The sequence below is a fragment of the Gossypium hirsutum genome, chromosome A08, assembly GCF_007990345.1.
Source record: "Gossypium hirsutum isolate 1008001.06 chromosome A08, Gossypium_hirsutum_v2.1, whole genome shotgun sequence".
Lineage (NCBI taxonomy): Eukaryota > Viridiplantae > Streptophyta > Magnoliopsida > Malvales > Malvaceae > Gossypium > Gossypium hirsutum.
The window spans coordinates 6,566,656-6,589,879 of NC_053431.1; the positions used below are offsets into that span (position 1 = coordinate 6,566,656).

Below are 23,224 nucleotides of genomic sequence, written 5' to 3' on the forward strand. Positions count from 1 at the left end.
AATCCAGAATTAAAAAAATATATATGGTTTTGAAAAATCCAATTGTTCAATCAATAATTATAAAATAAAAAATATGAACATTTAATTTTTCATAAGAAAAAAAGTGAAAGAATTAATTAATTTCCTTTTGTTACATTGATAATTATTTTTTTTACTTTTATAAAACCGGTTAAGAGATTCTTATGTGTTCTATTTATTTTTAATTTTAAATCCACGATAAGCAATATGTAACGCTAATAATCTGATTTAGTGTGAAATCATTTGTCAAATTAATTAAAAACTGAAATTATGCTAGCAAGAGTGAAAAATCATTTTTTTTACAAATATTAAATTATTTATAAAATATTATTATATATTATATTTTTATGATTTGTATTTTTTATTATTTTTAATGGTGTTTAGTTAATTTATAAATCTAACTTCTTAAAAATATAAACAAAAAGGGTTAGGTATAGAATTAGATAATTTCAACCCATAAATAAAACAATTAATATATGTGGAATACCTATGTTTTAAAAGCTGAAAGCTTAGCTAGGTAGTTTGAGAATCAAATTGATAGAATTTGTAAATGTGAATGGTTAAATTAATTGAATTACTTAGAATTAAGATTAAATTGATAGAATAAGTAAGTATTGTGGACTAAATGTGTTATTATACCAATTAAAAAAAAGGCTTTCCACTATCAATTAACTGTGGGTGACCAAAACATGAACGAATTCGAACGTTAATGACTAAATTAAAAATTTTTAAAGTTGATTACCAAAAAAAGTACACGGGCATAATTAGTGATCAGTTGTATAGTTTACCCTAAATAAAAAAGATAAAAGACATTTTTATTTACCTAACATCTATGGTTTATTAACAATATTTGATTTCTATATTTTCAAGGATAAGTTTGAGTATTAAATTTTAAAATAAAATCATATTCTAAAGAAAATAAGACAAAAAGTATAAAAATCAAATGAAAGCAAATGGCGAATTTAAGGGGGTCAGCAGGGGCTTGACCTCTCTTAAAATGAAAAGTTTTCAATTAAACCCCTTTGTAATGATAAATTATATTTTGACTCCGAAAATGAAAAAATTTTAATTTAATCATTTTAAAATTATAAAGATACATGCTATTAAAATAGTAAAATTATATTTTTATCATCATAAAAATATATAATTTAATTTTTAACCTTCTTAAATTTTTTTTTGGCTTCATCCGGGATGAAAGTTGAGGCGAGTAAAAACTTGTCCATGTTATTATTGGTGACATTTGTTTAGTGAACAGTCGCTAATGATCATAAAATTTTATGGTAAATAAAAAAGATAATAAGGAACATTTTGACTGACAGAGTTTACTAGCAACATTTGATTGAGGCAACAACAAAAAGAAACCCTAAATTTAAGCTGGTTAAAATAGTTGAACTCAGTGTTGGAGCAATCCAGGTTTCCATTGCCAACGAAACTCATCGGCGTTTCTAGGAACATTTTTTATATAAATGCCATCATCCTTTGCAATCCAAATGCAATCCTTCCATGAACATTTGTGAAACAAAAGCACATCTTGCCAGAACACCTTGAACAAAGCATGAGCACCGCCGCCATCGTAGTCGTTGTCATCTTTACTCACGTAGCACCAAAAAAGGGTTCTTCGAAAAATATGTTGTTGAAAACTCCAAGTGAAATTGGTTCCGACATCAAGATTTCGACCCCCTAAATCATTGTCTTTAGACTTGCAATGGACGAATAACATCCGACCATCGCTCAATCCGTTAACGACGTAGACATGCCACCTTGTGAATTCTGTAGGCAAACCCTGCCGTGGTTCAACAGAAACAACGGTAAATGCAAAAACAAGGAGGAGGAGAATGAAACCATTAAAGGAGCTCATGGTTTCAAGATAGTTTCTCAATATTTTTCAGCTAAAGAACACTTGGTTTTTTGCCTTTGAATTTATAGCTAATTAATCATGGCGTGGGGAAATTTTATAGATGCAATTTATGTTTTTATGCAAGGAATTGAAGAGTTCTTGAGAGATTGGAGATTTAACGTACGTGCATGTGATTTAAGTAATATTGAATAGCATTATAGCTAGCCTAAGAAGGAATATAGAAAGTTCGGAATTGGAAGCCCAAACATTTTAATTTTTCCCTTATTGTAATAATTAGAATTATTGATATTTTAATTTTTCCCTTAAATAATAGTATATATATACTATCATGTCTTGCGAGGGATAAAAACTACTTTTAAGAAAAAAATGGTACTATTCAAGTAATAGTATGGGACAAACTCTACGAAGGAATTCAAAAAGGAGATATTAGATAGTCTATGGATTCTTTTAGGTGACTTTAATGTCACTTTTATGCCACAAGAGAGTTCTAATAACTATGGGGTCCTGCCATCATTCCTGATATGAAAGAGTTTAGAGATTGCTTGGATTATCTGGATGTTGTTTAATTTTCCATTCAATGGTCCAACTTTTAATCGGACTAACCTTCAAGCTAGGAGTTTATTAGCTAGGTAGGGTACTAATCAGTCCAAGCTGGTTAGCTAGGTAGGGTACTAATCAGTCCAAGCTGGTTGACTTTTTTCCCTCAACCTAGTGTACAGTTTCTTGCACCTGGGGTATCTAACCATTGTTTGCAGAAATTGTAGTTTTCTCCTCCTTAGCCTTTCGAGTTTTTCAACTTTTGGACTAGGCACAAGGATTTCATGAAGACTGTTAGGGATTCGTGGGATTTACCAGTGCGTGGTAATACCATGTATTGTTCGTTTGTTAAACTCAAAAGGCTAAAGCACGAGACTAGAAGTACTGGAAGCAAGGCAGTTAGTAGCTTTGAATTATCTTGATGAGGAGACATTTGATTTGGTAAACTCCTTAGCTAACTCACTCATTTTAGAGGATGTTGATAGAAGCTGTTACAAACAAAAAGCCAAGATGAAATAGATGAGATGAAGATCAAAACTCTGATTTTATCCACCATGTGAAGAATAAAAGATAATCCATCGAAGTCCTTTTTTATGATAATGGGACCAGGTTATATAACTGAGGAGATTATAGGGCTTTATAACGAATTATTGGTGCTGAGGATAAGAAGGTATATGGTGGTTCAGTAGAACTATTTAGGGACCTTCTGCATTGTCCTATGGGTGAAGAAGGTAAATTGCATTTGGTGAAACTAGTGACCATGGAAAAAGTTAAAAATATTTTTCAGCCCATCTAATGGTTATACCAGGCATGGTCTGTAATTGGAGAGGATGTTTTTGCTACTTTCAGTACAGCAACATTGGTGCTGTGCTTATTCCTAAGGGACAGAAACCTACTCATATTGCTGATCTCAGGCTTATTTCTTGCTCCTCAGTTATATACAAGTGTGTAACTAAGATCCTTGTGAGAAGGTTGACACCTCTTCTGCCTAATTTAATCTCACCAAACTAGAGTGTTTCTATAAAAGGGAGAAGCATATCGGATAATTCTCTTTTAGCGAGGGTATGAAAGAGGTAAAATTACTACTAGATGCGTCTTAGGAGTTGACTTGAAAGTTATTCACTGAGTTGAAGGTTTATTCTTGCTGCTATTGAACTGCCACAACAATCTATTCAACGGATTAAGGCCTGCAAGACTACCACAAGATTTTCAATTGCTTTAAATGGTGGTTTGGTTGGTTACTTTAAAGGGACAAGAGGTATTACGCAAGGTGATCCTGTCACTTTCGGTAACCATCCTCCCAAAATTGTAGGACTTTGAGAGCAAAAGAAAGAGTGTTCAGTTTTCATCCAAAATTTCATCGAATTTAAGTGACCCATCTGTCTTTGCCGATGGTTTGCTTATCTTTTTACAAGGATAAAACAGACTCTGTGGTGGGCATTTGGCGTATTCTTTCTAATTTTTTTCAACTTTCCGGGCTTCAGTTAAACGTTGAAAAAAATGAATTTCTAATTCAGAGTTCCATTGATTTCAAAGGTAGTCAGTCGCCAATGAAATATCTTGTTAGTTTTCTAGTTACAAGGAGAGTTTCAGTGAAGGATTGCTTGCCTTTGTTGGAGAGAATCAGGCCTAAGATGACTACGTAGGCTTAGGTGGGAGAATACAATTGATTCAGTATCTTTTGTGCCAACACTCCATTTTACCTAAAACAATTTCTTAAAAGCTCAACCAAATGCGTACTTTTTTTTTTTTGAGGGCGGATGATAATTAAGACTCGACTCAAGGAGCAAGGGTAAGTTGGAAAAAGAACTGTCCTCCTAAAGGTGAAGGTGGCCATAAAACGAAGGACCATCATCATTGAAATAGAACTTGTATTATCCAACATATAACAAACATTTTGATAGGATATGGATTTCTTTGGATTGCTTGGATCAAAGAGTATTTGCTCACAAATTATACTTTAAGAAGGTTCCATTAAAAGGTAACACCAATTGGAGTTGGAAGAAAACTGTAGAACTTAGAAAGGAAGCAACAATCATATTAAGAAATTCTAAGTTAAATAAGGGGAATATTGCTATGTCCAAAATTTGGGAAATGGTCAAGCCTAAAGTTAAGATTGTATAACATAGGATTTGTTTGATATACATATTCCAACACATTCTTTCACCACTTGGATGGCGATTCTAGATTCCAACCAATAAGAGGATGATACGGCGGTGTGGTCACTGCTTTTATTGTCATTATGAAACCCAAAATAAGAAACATCGCAGAATGCACATTCGAAAAAAAAAAAAGTGTGGAACATGTTTAGCTTTTGTGCTGTGCAGAGGACTATGTTAAACTGGCAACTTGAATTTGGTTGGATTTTTAACAGACACAAAGGTAAAGCTCCAATCCTTCTAAAATTGACCGGGAGTGCTTTTGCGGGGGAGAAACAAAAGGAGGAGATTCTTAAAAGCATTAAAGGAATGATTTAGCTTAAGGTTTCAAGGCAAGAACAGACTGTAGATAATTTGTGTTTGGCTTGAAACATTTTGGAATAGGTAATTTTATTTTCTACACATACAAAATAGTCTGTGTTGACAGTTTTACGGCTTTTGCTGTTTCATTGGATTACAAAACTTATCCAAAAAATAATAATAATAGTGACATGTGAATACTTATTACAAAATCTACTACCGCGCAGAACATTTGGATTCAAACCAATTAATTAATCAAATCTTAATTACTCTTTTAAAAATAATTTTTTTAGTATTAAGCTTTTAGGTTAATAGACTCCACAACGGAATATAACTAGTATGAAATTTATTTATATAATTAATTTTTTTTTACTAAACCTTATAATATATTTATTAAACCCTCAATCCGTTTAGCTATTAAATTATTCAGATGTCAACCAAATAAAAGATGTCTATAATAAATCTAAACTTCTAGAACAAAAAGAAACTTCAAAAATATAAAGATTATAAGCATACTGTTATTTACATCTGATAAATTTCTTTTTTCATATCTAAATAATTGATAAAAGAAAATTTAGAACTCATACCGAAAGCTGACCAAAAGTAGGATTAGTTAACCAAAATTAATTCAATTTTTGACTAAATTATGCACACCCCTTCGAAGAGAGGAAGGCCGATTTCTTAATCAGACAATTCCCCTCGGGAACAAGGGGCAAAAAACACATGGGCTTTACATTATTATAACGAAGCTATGGGATTAGAAATTGATAATCCTAATATTCTGTAAAACAGACCTTATCGAAGAACATACAAAAGCTTTAAGATATTATTTTCGAGGACTAAACAGAAACTCGTTTTTACCACAAGCTTACCATCCTGCAATTATCCAATAACACAATTAAAAATAATAATTCACCGCCAAATTCATCTATATGTGTTATTCACAGTTTACACACATCTAATCCGTTGAAGGGGACTCTAAAAGAGAATGTTTGACACAGTAATTTTATGACACTACACTTCTAGATTTCGCACCAATGATGGTAACTCGAATAATTTAGCAAATATAATTAGCTCAAAAAAAAAGTAAAAATAAAGGGCTTTTTCTTTTTTTCTTTTTCTTTATTTTTTTTAACCTTTGAGATGAATGCAAATTTATGTTGTACGCTAAAATGTGGCTTTGACTGTTATTTAAGTAGATTTCTGGAAGTAGGGATGAGAATTCATGATGTTTAGATAGACTCGGTGATAAGACAACAACAAGTGCTGCAGAACACATTTAACTTAAAACAACTTAAAAAGAAGAAACAAACAGGCATACCAGATTCACGAACAACCAAAACACCGACTAATGGAGAACAGACTAGATGGTGGCTCCGGTGATGGCTCCAGTTCTGGCTTCTTGCGAGGAAGATGCTTAAAAAATGCTTTTACCGCTCCACTCACCCCATCCTCATTCTCCATTGCCTTGGCAAGTTCAACAGCTTTCTCTTTAACCTGAGATATCTCATGAGTGAGATTGTGGAAAATTTAAAATATATATATTTTTAACCTTGTCTTCTAAAAAGAAACAAGGCATTAATTGTTGAATCAGTTTTCATCTGTGCTTCAGTTCACTTATATCACTTAAACGAAATCTAACTCGATGTTTCTTGAAATTTGATTTATACAATCCCAGCTTGGTGGAGATAGGTATTATCAAGAAGAGAGACATTGAACTCTCTTTTGAGTTACTCAAATCCAAAATGATGTTCGGCATCAAACAAACAACCAAAAATAGATACAAACGTATAGCTGCTTGTAGAAACTCCCTACAATCGATCTTTACTAGAACATGATAGCAATAGATCCTAACTACAGCCCCTCAACCTAAATACTCGGAGTCCTCATTCTTTTAAAGTCTCTTTTACTAATATGACCTTCCAAAGAAGCATGGAAAAAATCCTGGACAACTTAAACATACCTATCTCAAGCATATTTCCTAAGTAAAGTAACCCTCAACTCAATAGAAAAATGAAAAGAAAAACCGCCAACGGATTATGGATTATTAAAAAAAAAAAGGAAGGGGCAAGACTAAATGGCTAAAATCTAAAATGGCAAAGCAAATGTAGATTGAACAAATAAATTTGGCATCTCAAATTCATAATTACCTTTGGGTCTAGCATGAATTTTATTGCATCAATCAGCTTGGGAAGTGAGAATTCATCAATCGGAATTGGTGCAGGTCCCACTCCTCTAGCATGCACTCGATCTCCCCAGAAAGGTTGATCACCAAAAAATGGCACAATGGTCGTTGGGCACTAAATTTGAGGTGAAAAAAGTATGGATCAAGATACGAGAGGACATCAAATGAAACCAAACGCACATCATCATCAAACCAGACATACAAGACAATGTATGCACCTAGTCATGGAACAAGAAGTAGATAAACTAACAGCAAAGATGTAAATGTTTGTTCTTACCGCAGCTTTAAGACCAGCAGCTGTTGTTCCAGCACCACCATGGTGAACCTGAAAGCAGGGAAAAAAAAATAAGGTTTTGCCATTCAAAACCAAATAGGAGAGAAAGAGGAGGGAAACAACTTGAAGGGGAAAAACAAAGTAATATCATACTATATTATTCAGACTTAGGGGCGAATGTTAGATATAAATATGCATACGAATATGTTCAAATTTTTTGAAGTTTTTCCATGTATTTGGAGGATCCTTGAAGGGTGACATCCTCATTTCCATATTCTCATACATGTCAGAGACAGGTGTTGGTACTTCAAGAAAATGAACATAGAAGCACATCGACATCAAAAATTGTAAGAGATCCAATTAAAAATTTGACTAATCAGCATGATCAAATACTTGCATAGCCTCATATTACACATAAGCAGGTTATACTCCGGTAATTTAGTTTCTACATTATGTGTTACTAGCACCACTCAGCTTCTGCTCTAATCTTGTATCATGACCTGCACTACCCTTGAATGCCAAGCTTAGTTGACATACCATTATGTTATTGAGCACCCACCATACCTTAGATATCCATCAATGTATTTAAATACCACCAAAATATCTAAAAGTGTAAAGTATAGGCAGATATTTGTTCAAAGTTCTTAAAAAAATTTATTAAACACCACCAATTTGACCTCACCCAGAAACCCTAATCTTTGCACACATTTCCTCTAGGATGAAAAAAGGTTGCCTCAGCTGGCGTCCATCACGAAAAAGAAAAGTGTTTTTCCAAAAATAATAACAGTCATGTTATGATGAAAAGAGCTGATATGTGAAGTTTGAGGAGCTAACCAAAGTGATAGTAGTTTCAAAATATTTAGAAACTTTTTTCCCTTTTTACAAGACAAGAAAAGGGGGAGGGCTGCAACTTTGCAAACTTTCAATGTTGAACTTGTAATCAATTCAGACAACTAGGACAGGAATACAAGACAGAAAACATTCCGACAATAGCTCTCAAAGAAACTTTTACTATAAGCAGCATTCCATGCCCATTCTGAGTGAAAAGAAGTCAAACCATGCATTATAACCACTATATAGAATATGATTATGAATAAAGATGCTAAACAGGTTGAACAAAAAAAGCAAAGATGCTAAACAGATATAATGAGAAAGAATCCCCATAAAAGCAGTACTCTAGTAATGGACTCACCACAGCCATGCATTGCAAGAACAGCCAATCATGAGGGACGTTGTCCAATAAGTAAACAGAGTCCTTGGGTTCTGCCACTGAGAATAAATGGATAAAAAGCTAAGAAAGTATTGCACAGGAGCACTAGGATAATAATAATAAGTAAAAAGAAAAAAACTTACAGCTACCAAGGCCACCCCAGCCTTTATTAATGATACCCCTCTGCCCAGTTTGTTCCAATGCATCGACAATTATTTGGGTCATTTTTTCTGGTTCTTGAACAGGCTGACATGAGTAGAAGGAATAGTACAAAAAAGATCATATACATAGCAAAAAGTAAAAAGCATAAATAAGATCAAACAAGTGAGAACAGTATCCGAGAGCAACCAACCAACTTAACTGTGATATTAATTCACTATAATTAGGGTAAAAATCTATTTTTAGGGTCAATGTGATGGATCTCTATTCGAAACGAGGGAAAAGAATCAAATGATGCAGTCATTTATCACATTCATTAGCCTTGGCTTTATAATGGCAACACAAATAAGTCATACAAAACTTGCTGGAAAACAGATCTTTATCAAATCCTATGCTTAACAAAATGGACAAAAATGCCAATTCCCTAGGAACACCAACAAAGGGTTCTAAATTCTGTCGCACTTTTCTATTTCAACCCTAGTATTCTTGCTCTAAGAATTTTACTTCTATTTCAACCCTAGTATTCTTGCTCTAAGGATTTGACTTCTATTTTAACCCTAGTATTCTTGCTCTAAGGATTTTACTTTGCTCCATCAAAATGGTATAATTGATGAGAATAAGTAGCAACCATATTAAAGCAGAAATATAAACAAAAAACTTCAAAAAAATTGGATCTCAGCCCACAACAAACAAAATATAGTTGTGTCAGGAACTTTTGACACATTCATCGGAGAAGAGCTACTTCAAAGGATTACACAAGGTGGTCAATGAATGTTTAGGACTCACAACATTATAGCTTACTCAGTAAACAAAGAAGCAATGCAATTTCTGGTTGCAACATAAAGGTGCTGGCAATTTCAGTACATAAGTTATGATACAAAATTCTACTACTATTTATGAATTTCAGCAGCTTCCCTAACTAACATACTTCAGATGTCTGGAAGAATACAGTTTAGAAAACCTCAACATAAGAAATTTAAAAAAAAAACCTTTCTGTATGAAGAAGATAGAAAAAGAAAACAAGCAGGAAATGACCAAGCACGGTAGATTTAAGGTTTAGATTTCAAGAGAAATGCTTTTGTAAAGCCAAAAACTCCTTAACAATTTAATCAACATTGAAAACCAAGTCCTTAGCTTTGATTAAAACAGTTGTGAAAAAAATTATGCAACCTAAAATTCTTAATCTATCTCACCATGACAACATGTTACTTAATATCTTGATAGATATATTAACCTGTAAAAGGAGAGGAACCCATCTCTAGAGACCAAACTTAATATGTAATCTTTGCCCAAGGCCAGCTAGCATTGTATTTCAACTCTAACATAAAACCCCTTAGATAAATCCTAGATTTCATGTAATTAGTGGTCCCCAATATGTTTTTATTGTATAAAATGAGCAATCATTTTGTTCTTTGCAGATTAGGTTTACTAAGCACATCATAAGTAAAACACATTTTGGTCCTTTGCAATTTTATCCGAAAATATTTTTCACAGTAAGGTACCTCCACAGACCACCAACTTCTATTGTTTCTGGAAATAAATTCAGGCATTTTCCATTACAGTTCCCTATAAGTTTTATATGGTAGCACTAGAAGGGCACTGATAATTAAGAACAAAATATATAGATTAACAGCATGTCTCCAAGCTAGTAATTGTGGACCATGCCCTCCACACAACAAGGGTCTCAACTTATTGTAAACATAAAATATGAGAGAAAGAGAGAGAGAGAGAGAGAAACCCTAGACAGGGAAACCAATTTGACTAGTAACCATTCATTATATACTCAAAAATGTTTTGGGATTTATATTAATAGATAATATCACACTTATAGTTGGAGCTCACAACTCACAATGCAAAGAAAACCTTAAATTCTCAAGTAGCTACTGCTATTAATATCTGCTACTTAATAGGGAAAACTAACTCACAAACTACAGCAGAATATAGCAAATGATAATGAGAAAAGAAATCAAACTCACAAGGCTACCAAATCCAATATAAATAGGCTTTGGACCAGCTTCAAGCCACTTTACGAGTGATTCAGGAGGTTCATAATTTGTTGCAAGATCAAGAAAGCAAAAGCCTACCACGTCAATCTTAGGTCCCCAATCTGAAGGAGAAAAATGAAAGTGTAATCCTTCTGTTTGAGAAATTCTTGCTAGCATGTATGGTCATAAGAATATATTGTTTCTTCTAAAAAGACATCCTCCTGCTTTAATACATAAATCGAGAGAACATGAACTGAAAAATGAAATAAAATTAACTCCAAGATTATTAAAAGCCCAGAGTTAATTCTGTTTGAGTTTTGCACACTACAAGTAGACTTATACCAACCACTACCTTTAGGCTTAGGAACAAGGTGAGGACTCCATATATATCCATGTGGCACATCAGAATCAGAGCCTTGGGAACCACTCAAATATGTGACTGGTCGCAGCTTCAGCTTTTTCTTTCTAAGATCATTTATCATGTCCCTTATCCCGAGCCAAATCATTGAATCAACAATTTGATAAGAAAGCTGCAGCAAACACAAACAAACAAGATAAGAAAAGGAGAACAAAAGAATAAAATGATACATATGAATATACTTTGTAGAGCTCACTCGATATCCAGCAGGTTGCTTCACACGGGACAAAGGGTGTGGAAACTCACTTGTTGGCCTGGAGGAAACAATAATGGATTGTGCAAAGCAGTCTAAGAGTGCCCATTAAACCATGTAATAGAACAACAGACTGATACAAAACAACAAATGGCAATTGTAAACTGCTAGCTTTGGAGATGTTAAAGCAACATCTAGCTTAGCTATAGATAATATTACCCAGACAAGACTTACGTCCATGGCATCGTGAAAAATATATGAATTGGTACTTTCAATGCCTCTGCCACATGGGTATGTCCTAAACAGCATTGACAAAGTTTCTATCAGAATATTTAACCAATATATTGAACATGAATAAAACTAATATTCCAGAAACAATTTACAATGCATAACTGCAAGAATAAACAGTACATTAAGAGAAATCTTCACATTCTCCCACCAGAATCTTTTCTTGAATATAGACAACTGGGAGGCTTCATTAGATATTTACCTTCTTTTTTTTTTTTTCGAAAAGTCATTAGGAATCTACTTGTTCCACATCACGGCTATGATTTATGCATAAACTTTCACTACACCAGGATGCTAAAAGCAGGGTGCTAAAAGAAAAAATCTAAATATGATAATCTATACTGCCAAAAGCCCTTTACATATTGTATGTATCGTAAATAAATGCAAAGATCCATAATAAGTAGAAACCAGAACAACAAGTCTTAGAAAACCACAATATCTCCATTATTCAGATCCATAAATGCATACTTAAGCAAGAGTACATGTCCATTCAAGAATATATGGCCATATATGAAGAGAGAACACCATTATAACTTGAGAAGTAGTAACATCTAACCATATGCTGGAGGGTTTGCAATGATTGCATCTGCCTTAAAAGGGATAGCAGAATCAGGGTCAGGATCTTTGCAAGCTGGAAGCAAAGAGTAGATGATTTCCTTTATTTGGTTTCTTTGAATAGGAATCTCAGAAGGCCCTGATGGCAAGAAGCCTTTATTTTTAACCATATCTGCTCAGGGAAAAAAATTGAAGGAAAAGGAAATCATTAAGAAGCCCTGCAGGACATCCGAACTTTTAACAACTAATCACATTCAATTTCATTCATATATTGCTTCGAGCATACTGAACATCTTCAACTTAACATCTACATTATTCTTTTTTTTTGAAAAGTAACTTAACACCTACATAGTTTATATGAAGCTTTGTTATTGACAAACTTACAAATAACAAGAAGGTTCAGTAATCAGTGCTACTGCTGCAAAAACGGATGAAAAATGTCTTGCAGTTATTTATGTGTTAAATGCTTAGCAAGGCACTAACTTTAATTACATATAGGAACCATCTCAAAACAATCTAATCAGAATCCCTAGAAGGTTGCACCAGAAAATCATCAAATAATGTGTTAGGTACATACAACCAGCAAGAACTTTAGGATCTCCGCCTAATGGATAGAACTCAAGTCCGGCAGTCAGCACAAAGTCTTTGAAATTTGAATGAGTTGCCAGCCTTACACGATGACCATAGTCCTGCATGCAAAACATCCTTTTGAATGGTAACATTTTAAACAAACAATAATCCTGCGTGACCATAAAATTGTTTCACTTCCTTTTTTTTTTTTTTTTTTTTTTGGTGCAATGCAGTATCCATGTAGTTGCCAACAAGGTTTCAAAGGAACATATAACTATTAGAAAAACTGAAAAACTGGTACTGCATAAAAACCATCTTTTGCACTAAACCCTAAGAAAAAAGGCTCCAAAACCTTTAAATATCTCATTTTTAATATAAAAGACAAAACTAATTCAGAGCAATTAAGACACTGACAAAGAAAGAAAATCATCCAACACTCTCCATTTCACAAGTAATGATACTGATCCCAGCAAGCAGCACTTTGATCCTGATCAAGCCAGCAAACTACCTAAATGATCATCACCAAGTGCAACACTTCCAGTCTATAAGTAAACTGCTCATAAAGAGCCTGTTTTCTATGGACTATAACAGATTTTTTTAATCTAGTTTACCCTAAGTCAATGTGAGTAGAAAGAAGCAATCCCTGGCTCAATCTTAAATATAGAGAATTCGATTTTAATATATAAATAGAGAAAGATATAATTAAAACAAACAAGAGCAATAATTGAGTCCTCAAATTTCAACATAGTAATTTTGGTTGAAATTGCTCCATTTTTTATTTACAAGCATGTTAACAGAAGCCCAAACAAGGTTACAGAAAAGTTAAAAGGCTATAAGCAAACCAAGAGTTTAGCTAAATAGCAAAAATGAAACACATAAAAACAAAATATTCCTAACCTGGAGACGTTTTCCAATCGCAATAAATGGCTGCACATCTCCACGTGTGCCAACTATAAGCATCACTATTTGCAACGGAGGAATATACTGAAGTTCCGTTTCAAGTGACTCTTCTTCAGCAACTTCAGTATATACGTCTCTCTGTCCACCACCAAGAGCATGGGGTTCAACATCTCCAGGGACCTCAAACTCCACAGTCCCATCATCTTTCACAGTAGCTATTCTGTTCAACAAGTTAAGCTGCACGGATTTATAAGATTTATAGCATTGTCAGTTGTGCACCTCAAGTAATCAAGCTGTCACAGTAATCAATAAACCACTCATCAAGCAACATGTAAGAATACTGCTGTGGACATAGGACTCTTGGGAGAAGTTAGGTAGGACTTAAAATAAAAGAAGCTGTGTTTGGTAGGAATTTATTTAATTATTGTATTCTCTATTTAATAAAACCTAAGCAGAATTTCGGTCAAAAAACCCTACGCTCCAACAAGTCCTAAGGTTTTGGTCTCCCTTTGACAAGCTGAGCTATCAATCACAGTCGATCTAGGAACTGAGATAAAGGGAAGGCAATTGATTTCGACTTCCCCATCAATCGTCCAGAGACATAATAATATTCACGTATTCTTAACAAGTTGGCATCAAAGCCTACCACAGTGCGAGCTTCTATGAAATCCTTGGTGGATGTGCCGATCTGAAGAACCATATAAACCACTACCTCCAGTTAATGAGTCTCCAAATGCAAGAACAAGTGAAAACCCTACTCTATAGTTTGAGAAAATCAACAATTAGCGATGGTCACACAAGCAGTACTGCAACACAACTAGACTACGTGCCCTTTCCACCAACTATAGGAAGAGACACAACCGCAGCCCCACTGGGAGGGATGGTTAAGTAAGAATTAGCTAACGTACACAAAATTTCTCAAAAGCTTAGGATGCAAGCAAGACAAGGTGTTTGTGCGTTAAAGAAACTGAGGCATCTTTTATTCTTGTCAATAGACGTTAATGATGAAATCCTTCAAACTAACCAGATGCCTGCTTGACATGGCCCGGTTTTAAAACCTACTTCCAACTCAACTACTACATTAAGTCATACTTTTCTGCTCCTTCAAAGGTGCAGTCCACTTTTATCAGATGATAGAGTACAAGAAGCACTCCATCACATCATTTTCAGTCTCTCTCTGTTGTCTCCCTTTTAATGTTGAAACAATCCTTGCGCACACCAACCCAAACTAAATCGCGATTTAGATAGTGTTGATGTTGACAAGGATGGCAATTTCTCCCTTCTTGTGTAACAGGGAATCTTATTCTTTTGGTAAATGATGGGACTGTTTCTATCATGTCATCAGCATATCCATCCCACGACTGTCAGGTGCTTGAAATGATTTTTAAAAAAATTCCAGCATATTGAGCACTATATGTCACGTATTCATGCTTACAAATACAACATCATATACTAGAGGAATGCAATTTAGCACTATTTGTGATTCAAAATCCTTAAGCAATCATCCATCTAGAAGAAAACAATTTAAACATTCCTCTTCAAGTTCAACCATTAGTTATTTAATGTTTCTATCAAGAACTTATATGCATTTTGGTATTTAAATGTTCTTCACTTAGAATAATCAATATCATGGAATCATTCTCCAAAAATATCTAAAACTAAAATAACACTCATGCAGCAAAGAGTTATTTTTTGTTTTATAAATATAAATTGAGACATTAGGAAATCATACAGGTGATTCATCCAGAGAACTTAATACCTTCTGTTGGGCAGGTAGATTATTGTCAAAAATCTGAGCTGCCTCTTCAGCAAGTATGTTCCGATGCCTTTGCGCTTCATTTTTTGGAATTTCCAGTTTACGCTGACTTGAATCCAATTTTTCAATGTTTGAAATACCCACAGGCGATGTTCCAACCTCTGAGTAACTTCTACGAATAGTGCCTGAATTTAGTAAGAAATATATATAAGAAATTTAAGCCTCTATATAACAAAGAGAAAATAAAGAAAAGCTCAGTTACAGTATTATTCCTCTGAAAGCTTAGAAGCAGGAATAAGGCCCCCTCAACAGAAATTGCAAAACTTTCCCAACTATAGTTTTCCGCTAACCTTGATTCTACCAACTATAGGCACTCAACTCCTTGTATACTGCTATATCCAAACGGAAAATGGGGGAAAATACATTTTTTGACATTTTATCCAGCAATTCTCACATGTACCGAACCTATTCAGGTTTCAACGACATTGAAGCATTTGAACATCTGTTCTATGTAACCTAAAGTAAAAAAGTTTCTTCTAACTTCATTAACACGGAATTTTTAACTGATGGCAGCATTTTCTCAAATTGAACATAAATAACAGAAGCATAAATATCAACCGATCCACATTTGTGCTTGTCTGTGTATTTTTATGTGTCTATGTGGATATCCATCAGCATTGGAGTTCCAATCTATAAAAGGAACTCTTATCTTCCAAAATGATAGATGTTCTAAAGGAACTACAAAGGTGCTTGGTCTTAAATTTAACTTACCTCCACCTTGACACCTTGCTATCACCTTCAAACTTAGCTAAAATAGACCTGATATCAACGCATACTTTATAGCTGATTCTATTGAATAAGCCACACCAAATGAGTACCAGGATCTCAAATTGGCACTCCAAAAAATATTGATATCACGCCTATTAGCCAAACTTGCATGAAGGCAGACCTACATGATGTAGCCACCATCAAAAGTCCTTGACAGTTAGACTATTTAAAACATCCAATAGAAAAGTCAACTCTTTTTATTACCTAAACATCACCAAAAATTCCTCCTCCTTTTTTACTAATAATACCCCAGTCAGATATGTGGATGAAGCAACAGATGTGACAAACTGACAATACACTTGCTTTCCTTTTTATCCATTGCATAACAGGAAGTACAGTCTAACTGCAAGACTAATGTTGTTCACCATATAAAGGAAAGCAAACTTCTAAAATAGAAGGAAATAGAAAAGGAAAAGAAGAACGATCCAAGATAATTGGGTTTATCATTTACAAGTTAAGTTTGGAAAATAAGACGGGAGAAAGGCAGTGTTCTTCCTCAATCCATGCTTAGAACATCTAATCCGTCACAAATACAGAGAAATGGAAATACAAATTTTACATCATTAAAATGATATATTATATTTGACATTCAATCTCAATCCTTCCCTTCGCTTTTATTTCCTTCCTATAAACTTTCTCGTCTCGTTCCTAGTTCCCACACCCTTTCCCCTTTCTTTTCTTACCCTTTTACTTCTCTCCTGTCAACGGTCAGGCATAACGCATATCCCTGATGTACTTTTCTATACACAAGTCACTATTATTTTCCCGAGGAAAGATCCAATATAAACTTCAATTTTAAATCTTTTAGTGCATAAGCCAGCAATGAACCGTTCTTCCAGATAATACAACTCAATGAAAAGCAAAATACACTATCAAATTTAACAAAAATGAAATGAAAGGTCCGAGAAAGGCATTAGGCAAGTAGAACGCCGAACATAAAAATTCAAAGATAAGAGAACAATAAATTTGAGGAAGTCAAAATCAGGTCTAAATTTCAGTTAAAATTGACCAAAGGTAATTTGAGGAAGTCCAAAAACAAACTGTGCAACAAAACGCTCGGATTTTGAATCCTATTGCTAAAGCGGAACGAAGTTCATGAAGAGAACTTAACGCACCGGACGACTCGGCGCCACCGTTGTTCATTGCACTGCGATCAACTCCAGCGCGAGAATCATCGCCACTAGCGGCTTCCAGGGAATCTCTGCTACTATCCATCTGTTTAGCATCGATACATATTTCTTGCTCACTTTTCACTGGAACCTCCACGGAAGAAGAAGATGAAGAGGCGAAGGACCAGTTCCGGCGATGCTCCGGCGACGGCACCATCACCGAATCCGGAGAACTCACTCGAGCAACGTGGAAAACTCCTTGCTCGTTCTCCAGATCTACTCCAATTCGTAGAACAAAAGTGTATCTCCTGGTCTGAGAAGCGCTTGGATGCCGAGAATCTCCTTTCTCGCATAAATATTTTTTCTGGAAACCTATATATATGGAGAGAGAGCACTATCGAAAGCGTAGGGCATGGGTCTGCAAAACCAGAAATATTTGGTTGCGGGGCTTCCTCATCAGACGACACGTAAGCAACCCGCCTGTCTGAACTCTGTAGGGATATTTCGGTCAAATCCTGTCCGATAATATTAAATGAAATACCAACAAAAATAATAGAAATTTTTTTAAAAACCAGCTTATATGTGGATAAAAAATTATAGAAAATATATTTATCATTAAATTTAAATATTTAACAACTCTTTGAAATTCTGAGCAAGAAAAATCAAAAATCGACTCAAACTACCGTATTTGAACATTTTATAATATGTAAATAAATTGTGGTTATTCGAAAATTGAATTAAATTTCATTTTTTATTTAATTTATAATTAATTTTAATTATTATAATAAAAAAGAAAAAATATATTTAAAAAGGAAAAAATTTAAAACTTCTTGAAAATTTATTATTTTTAGAAATATTTATGAATTTTTAAAAAAAATATTTTTTAAATAATATTTAAAAGCCATAAAACAAAGATCATTTTGTTTAAATCTAAAAATTCAAAACTAATAACTGAACCGATTGACCCGAATTATGATAGATGATTCAAAAATTTTGATCAAACCGAACTATTACCACCGCTACCTTCGAGTAGTCATTGAGCTTTCTTGTTTGAACCGAACCAAACTAGTTCGATCTAGAATAAATCAGGATATCGACTTAAAGAGTGACAAAAAATTGATTGACAGATGAATTGATACGAATCAATTGGATTAAACTAAAAAAGATTGAATCAGTAGTTGAAACAAATTTTATATTTTTTATAATTTATCTAAGGTTCAAATCTTGGTATCAATGAAGAAACTGGAATTTTGGTATTGTGATTGAAATAAAATTTAAAAGTTTGGAAGGATAAAGGTGAAAAAATTATTTAAAAATGACTTAAATTGAATACTTTATAATTGAAAGAGACTAAAATTGTTATTACCTCATTTAATTAAGACAGCCAAAACTCATGGCTGCCCTTAGTCATACCTTTTTCTCGTATTGTATATTTAAGTAGCTTTTTTAAAGATTTTATATAAATTATTAAAAAAAAAACATAAATATTCTTGCAACAGCAGACGCGGGCTGACAAATGGAAAATATTCCAATTAGGTTTTTTAAAGTTTTTAAAATTTTAAATTAATAAAAAAATTTAGTCCCTTTAAAAATAATAAAAAATTAATTTAATCTTTTAAAAATTATAAAGATATAAGCTATTAAAATGGTAAATTTATATTTTTACTATCGTAAAATTTACAATTAAATTTCGATTGCTTTAAAAAAAATTTCTAGCTTCACCCTTGGCAACAATATTTGTTGTTCTTCTTCAATAACTTTTTAAACATTTCAAATTGAGTTAGTTTTCAGTTAATTTATGACATCAACCCAATCAAATATTTTATATCAATATAAATAAAACACAAAATTAGTATGAATATTGAATTTTTTAAATTATATAACTATAAATTATCAAAATTTATAAAATAATTTAAACATGATTGTAATTTTATAATATGATGAAATACACACTCACCACACAAATGCATGAAATATCTTGTAATTGTATAAAAAATCGTGTGTGTATTTTATAAAAATAGTTTATCTAACAAATAACATGAAAGAATTATAACTCATATATATATAATTTATTGTACTAAATTATACTTGAAATATTTTATTTATGTATTAAATTCGTTAATAAAGTTTAGGTTAAACTATGCTACTAGCCCCTATACTTTGCAGAAGTTATGGATTTAGTCTACATACTTTATTTGATCAAATTTAACCCTTGTACTTTTTAATTGGTCAATTTTAATCCTTATACTTTTTTTGAATTTTGAAATTTTAGTACTGACTTAAACAGTAGCAGTTAAATTCAATTACTAGTCATGTACCATGTGTATAGTTGTAGGATTAGTTTATATTCTCCAATTAGATCATTCTAAATCCCTAAACTTTTTGAATTTTGAGTTTTCAATATTGTTGGAAATGGCCGTCATTAATCCATTAGCTTAAATTTTTAGTGAGTATTATGTGAAAATAATAAGCTGACATAGCATTACACATATGATCAAAGGCGAAGCTTGAAAATATTTTTAAGGGGCCAAAATTAAATTGTAATTTTTACGATAGTAAAAAAGCAATTTCACTATTTTAATAGCTTATATCTTTATAATTTTTTTAAAGTATTAAATCAAATTTTCATCATTTTTAGGGGGTAAAGTGTAATTTTACCTTTACTAATTTAAAATTTTAAAAAAATTAAAAGGCTTAAATGAAAAATTTTCCATTTTAAAGGGGATGGGACCTCCCCCTAGCTACGCCCCTGCATATGATAATATATTTGCGACATCAAATTTTGGAAAAAGTATAACTTAATGAATTAAACAATTATCGTTTGACGATGACTAAAATTTGAAAATTTGAAAAGTATAGAGACTAAATCTAATTTTTTAAAATACGGGGATTAATAGTAGAATCTTTATATATTTATACTATTATATTTCAATGAATTTATTTCCTAGTAAAATTTTGATTAGTTGCAAATTAAAGTTGTTCAGAACAAAAAAAAGAAATACTTTAACATAAAAAGGACATAAAATATCAAAAGTAGAAAAATATTCTCTCTTTAGGCCTTTTGCCTTTTACTTTAGCAACGTAATAGTGCGCCACTAATAAAAAATACTAATAAGAATTTTTATTAAAAAAACAACAATTTTTTAATATTAAAAATTAAGTATTTAATGTTTATTACGATTTTTAGTTTATAAATAAAATAAATTAAAAAATATAATAAACTCAATTTTATTTATAAAAAATAATCAAAAACCAAAAAAAGAAGTGGAATCGTCACTTACGGTAGGTTTAAACTTTTACTATAGGAATCTGGTACTGGTCCACTGATAAATATAATACTAATATGATTTTATTTTCATTTAAAAATTAATATTCAAATATTCTTATAAGTGAAAGAGTTTTAATGGCTCAAATTGAAAATCAATTCAACCGAAGTATTTGGACGGTTTATCAAGTATAAGTTTAAAAATTGGGTTTGGATAATTTATGAAATGTAATGTTAAAAATTGTGATTATCCGAAACTAAATTAAATTATATTTTTTATTAATATACAATTGATTTTATTTTTTATTAAATAGAAATAAATATTTTATATTTAAAATGGTGAAAATAATTTAAATATTCTTGAAAAATTATTGCTTTTTAGAAATATTTATGAAAAGAACTTTGAAATTTTATCAAATAATATTCAAAAGTCATGAAGCAAAGTTCATTTTGTCAAAAATAAGTCTAAAAATCTTAAACAAAAAATTAATATGAAAAAACCAAAAACGGAACTGACCCAAATTGAATTTTAATAGATGGTTCAAAAAATTTAATCAAAGTGCTCATGGGTCGAATCAAGTCAGACTTAAGTATTATATTAACATGTTTAATGCTTATATGCCTAAAATTTTTCCCAAACTGGTTCATATTTATAAACGGCGAACTTAAACCCATTTTAGGTTTGTCCATATAATTATTTGAAAAAATTATAATTATTTTATTATTTTATTTTAATATTTAATAATTTTTTTATTGAATTTTTTATATAGGCATCTTAATAATGTTTATATTAGAGTAGTATTATATATTTAATATAAGTTTATTTTTATAAAACTGTTATAAATTACATAATATAAAATATTATAAACTTAAAAACAACTCGGTTCTGGTCAGGCTTCGGCCTTGAATGTTCAAACTCGAGCCCGACTCATATTTTAAATAGACTTATTTTTTACCTAATTTTCGAGCCTAATATTTTACTAAAACTTTCATAAATTTTAAGCAAACCTTTAAGCCTAGACAAATAACTTAACCCATAAATAAATCTATTGCAAGCAGCAATTTTATCTTGATTTGCACCATTTTTGTTTTATATACATTTTTTTCAAGTTCTGTTATAATTAATGTGCTTCTTTATATATTTAAAAAACATTTTCTAATCTCAAAATCATAGTTAAATAGAGAAATTGGAAGACTAAATTATTCTTTGTTTTATAGAGAAAGAACTGAGCTTTGGTTTTTCAATTATGTCACGTTGCCTCGAAGATGAAGTCATGCAAATTCTTCACAACTCTAGAATTTGCCTCTAATAAATAGTGAATCCTCTTTCCCCATTAAGTTTTTGATATATTTTTCTAAAAATTGTTAGCATAATAGTTGGTTTTTTAGTAGTATCAGAAATGGTAATTTTGGAATCTTGATTTTTAATGATTAAGTTAATAAATATTATTTATTAATATTTATTAGTCTATTACATAGTTATATTAAATTTTGATCTAGTAATTTTATTGATTTAGTGGTTAATTAGGGTACAAAAATTAAATCGTAAAAATTGTAAATTGTAATCGCTATAGATTTTTATTAGATAAATGACTTAAAATGTAACTGAATAGGGTTTTATATGGAAAATTAACCACTTTCTAGAAAGTGATGGACAGCTAGTGTGTTTTAATTGAAAACATGTTAATTATAATATTAAATTAATAATAAAATATGATAAAACATAAAATTAAAGGTTATCATCTTTTTCAATTATCCTTCCACTGATTTTTCACCATTGTTAACAGAAAGAAAAGCTTCCAACCATTCAAATTATTCTGCCTTTGCATGTAAGTTCAATCTCAGTCTGTTTTTTGTAAATTTTATATTTTCAATATCATTGTAGCTTAATCCAACTAACCTGGGTACTAAATTGTAAAATTGTCAAAGATTTTAAAAGTTTTCATTGATTCTTTTGAAGTTTTTTGGATGTTAAATGGTAGAATTTGAAGCTTAGATATGAAATATAACTATTTTGTAAAGAGAAATTTGTTAGTTTTGAGTACAGAGACTAAAGTGTAATGATTTCGAAATTAGAATGAAATTTCTGTAAATATAGGTGTTTGAGAGCTGTATAGAGGTGTATTTGAAATCGGGATTGTAAAACGGTGCTTAAATGTGAAAGATATGTTTGTTCCAGTTTTAAGAATTACATTGAATAAATTGTAAAACTTTACAAAAATTATGAAAAATAATAATAGGATATCATATGCATTAAATAAAATGTTGTGAGGTAATTAGCACTGATAATTTGAAATGAATTATGATATAGATCAAGAATTGAACCAACCAGTAAATAATCGAAGAAAAGAGAAAATTGTAGATTAGTCCCTAGCACTTCAATTGTTTCTAATCTTACTTGGTAAGTTCATATGGCAGGTTTATATGTATAAATGTATTGTATATATTTGAATTATGAATTTTGGATTGTGTAATTATATTGTTAATGAAACAATTTAGTATACTAAGGTGAGGAAAAGACTGAATTGTAAAAGGTAGTTATGATATGTTAAATTGTGTCCGGATGAACATAAGATAGGATACAACTGGCATGTCAATAGGTTTAGTTGCACGCTTATATGGAATCGCACTTCGGTGCAACTGATTTTCACTATTAT

General features: G+C 31.8%; 2 protein-coding genes across 4 annotated transcripts; both read right to left on the reverse strand.

Annotated features, from left to right (window-relative positions):
- Positions 1–1,281: 1,281 nt before the first annotated feature.
- Positions 1,282–17,719, reverse strand: LOC107961238 (sterol 3-beta-glucosyltransferase UGT80A2). Of its 3 annotated transcripts, none has more exons than XM_016897439.2 (15): positions 17,309–17,719; positions 15,369–15,550; positions 13,607–13,846; positions 12,717–12,828; positions 12,141–12,311; positions 11,531–11,594; positions 11,300–11,357; positions 11,038–11,215; positions 10,677–10,807; positions 8,685–8,787; positions 8,524–8,600; positions 7,335–7,382; positions 7,023–7,172; positions 6,194–6,369; positions 1,282–1,801 (listed from the first exon to the last, which is right to left on the reverse strand). In XM_016897439.2, exons 1-14 carry the CDS (start codon positions 17,517–17,519, stop codon positions 6,199–6,201), a joined length of 1,896 nt encoding a protein of 631 aa, XP_016752928.2. In that variant the 5' UTR covers positions 17,520–17,719; the 3' UTR covers positions 1,282–1,801; positions 6,194–6,198. The 3 variants fall into 3 exon arrangements, with proteins under 3 accessions (XP_016752928.2, XP_016752927.2, XP_016752920.2); XM_016897438.2 differs by lacking the exon at positions 1,282–1,801 and adding an exon at positions 5,358–5,748; XM_016897431.2 differs by lacking the exon at positions 1,282–1,801 and having other exon boundaries at positions 5,358–6,369.
- On the reverse strand, positions 1,412–1,876 carry LOC107954152 (S-protein homolog 74). Its single transcript, XM_016889633.1, has one exon. It carries the CDS (start codon positions 1,874–1,876, stop codon positions 1,412–1,414), a length of 465 nt encoding a protein of 154 aa, XP_016745122.1.
- Positions 17,720–23,224: the final 5,505 nt, after the last annotated feature.

What these genes read in the sequence shown, in the direction of transcription:
- LOC107954152 (XM_016889633.1), bottom strand. Translation starts at nt 1,876, where the DNA reads ATGAGCTCCTTTAATGGTTTCATTCTCCTCCTCCTTGTTTTTGCATTT.
- LOC107961238 (XM_016897439.2), bottom strand. Translation starts at nt 17,519, where the DNA reads ATGGTGCCGTCGCCGGAGCATCGCCGGAACTGGTCCTTCGCCTCTTCA. An exon ending in CGGTGGCGCCGAGTCGTCCG is followed by an intron (nt 15,551 to 17,308) that starts GTGCGTTAAGTT and finishes TACTAAATTCAG; the next exon opens with GCACTATTCGTAGAAGTTAC. An exon ending in CTGCTGGTCTTAAAGCTGCG is followed by an intron (nt 7,173 to 7,334) that starts GTAAGAACAAAC and finishes CCTCAAATTTAG; the next exon opens with TGCCCAACGACCATTGTGCC.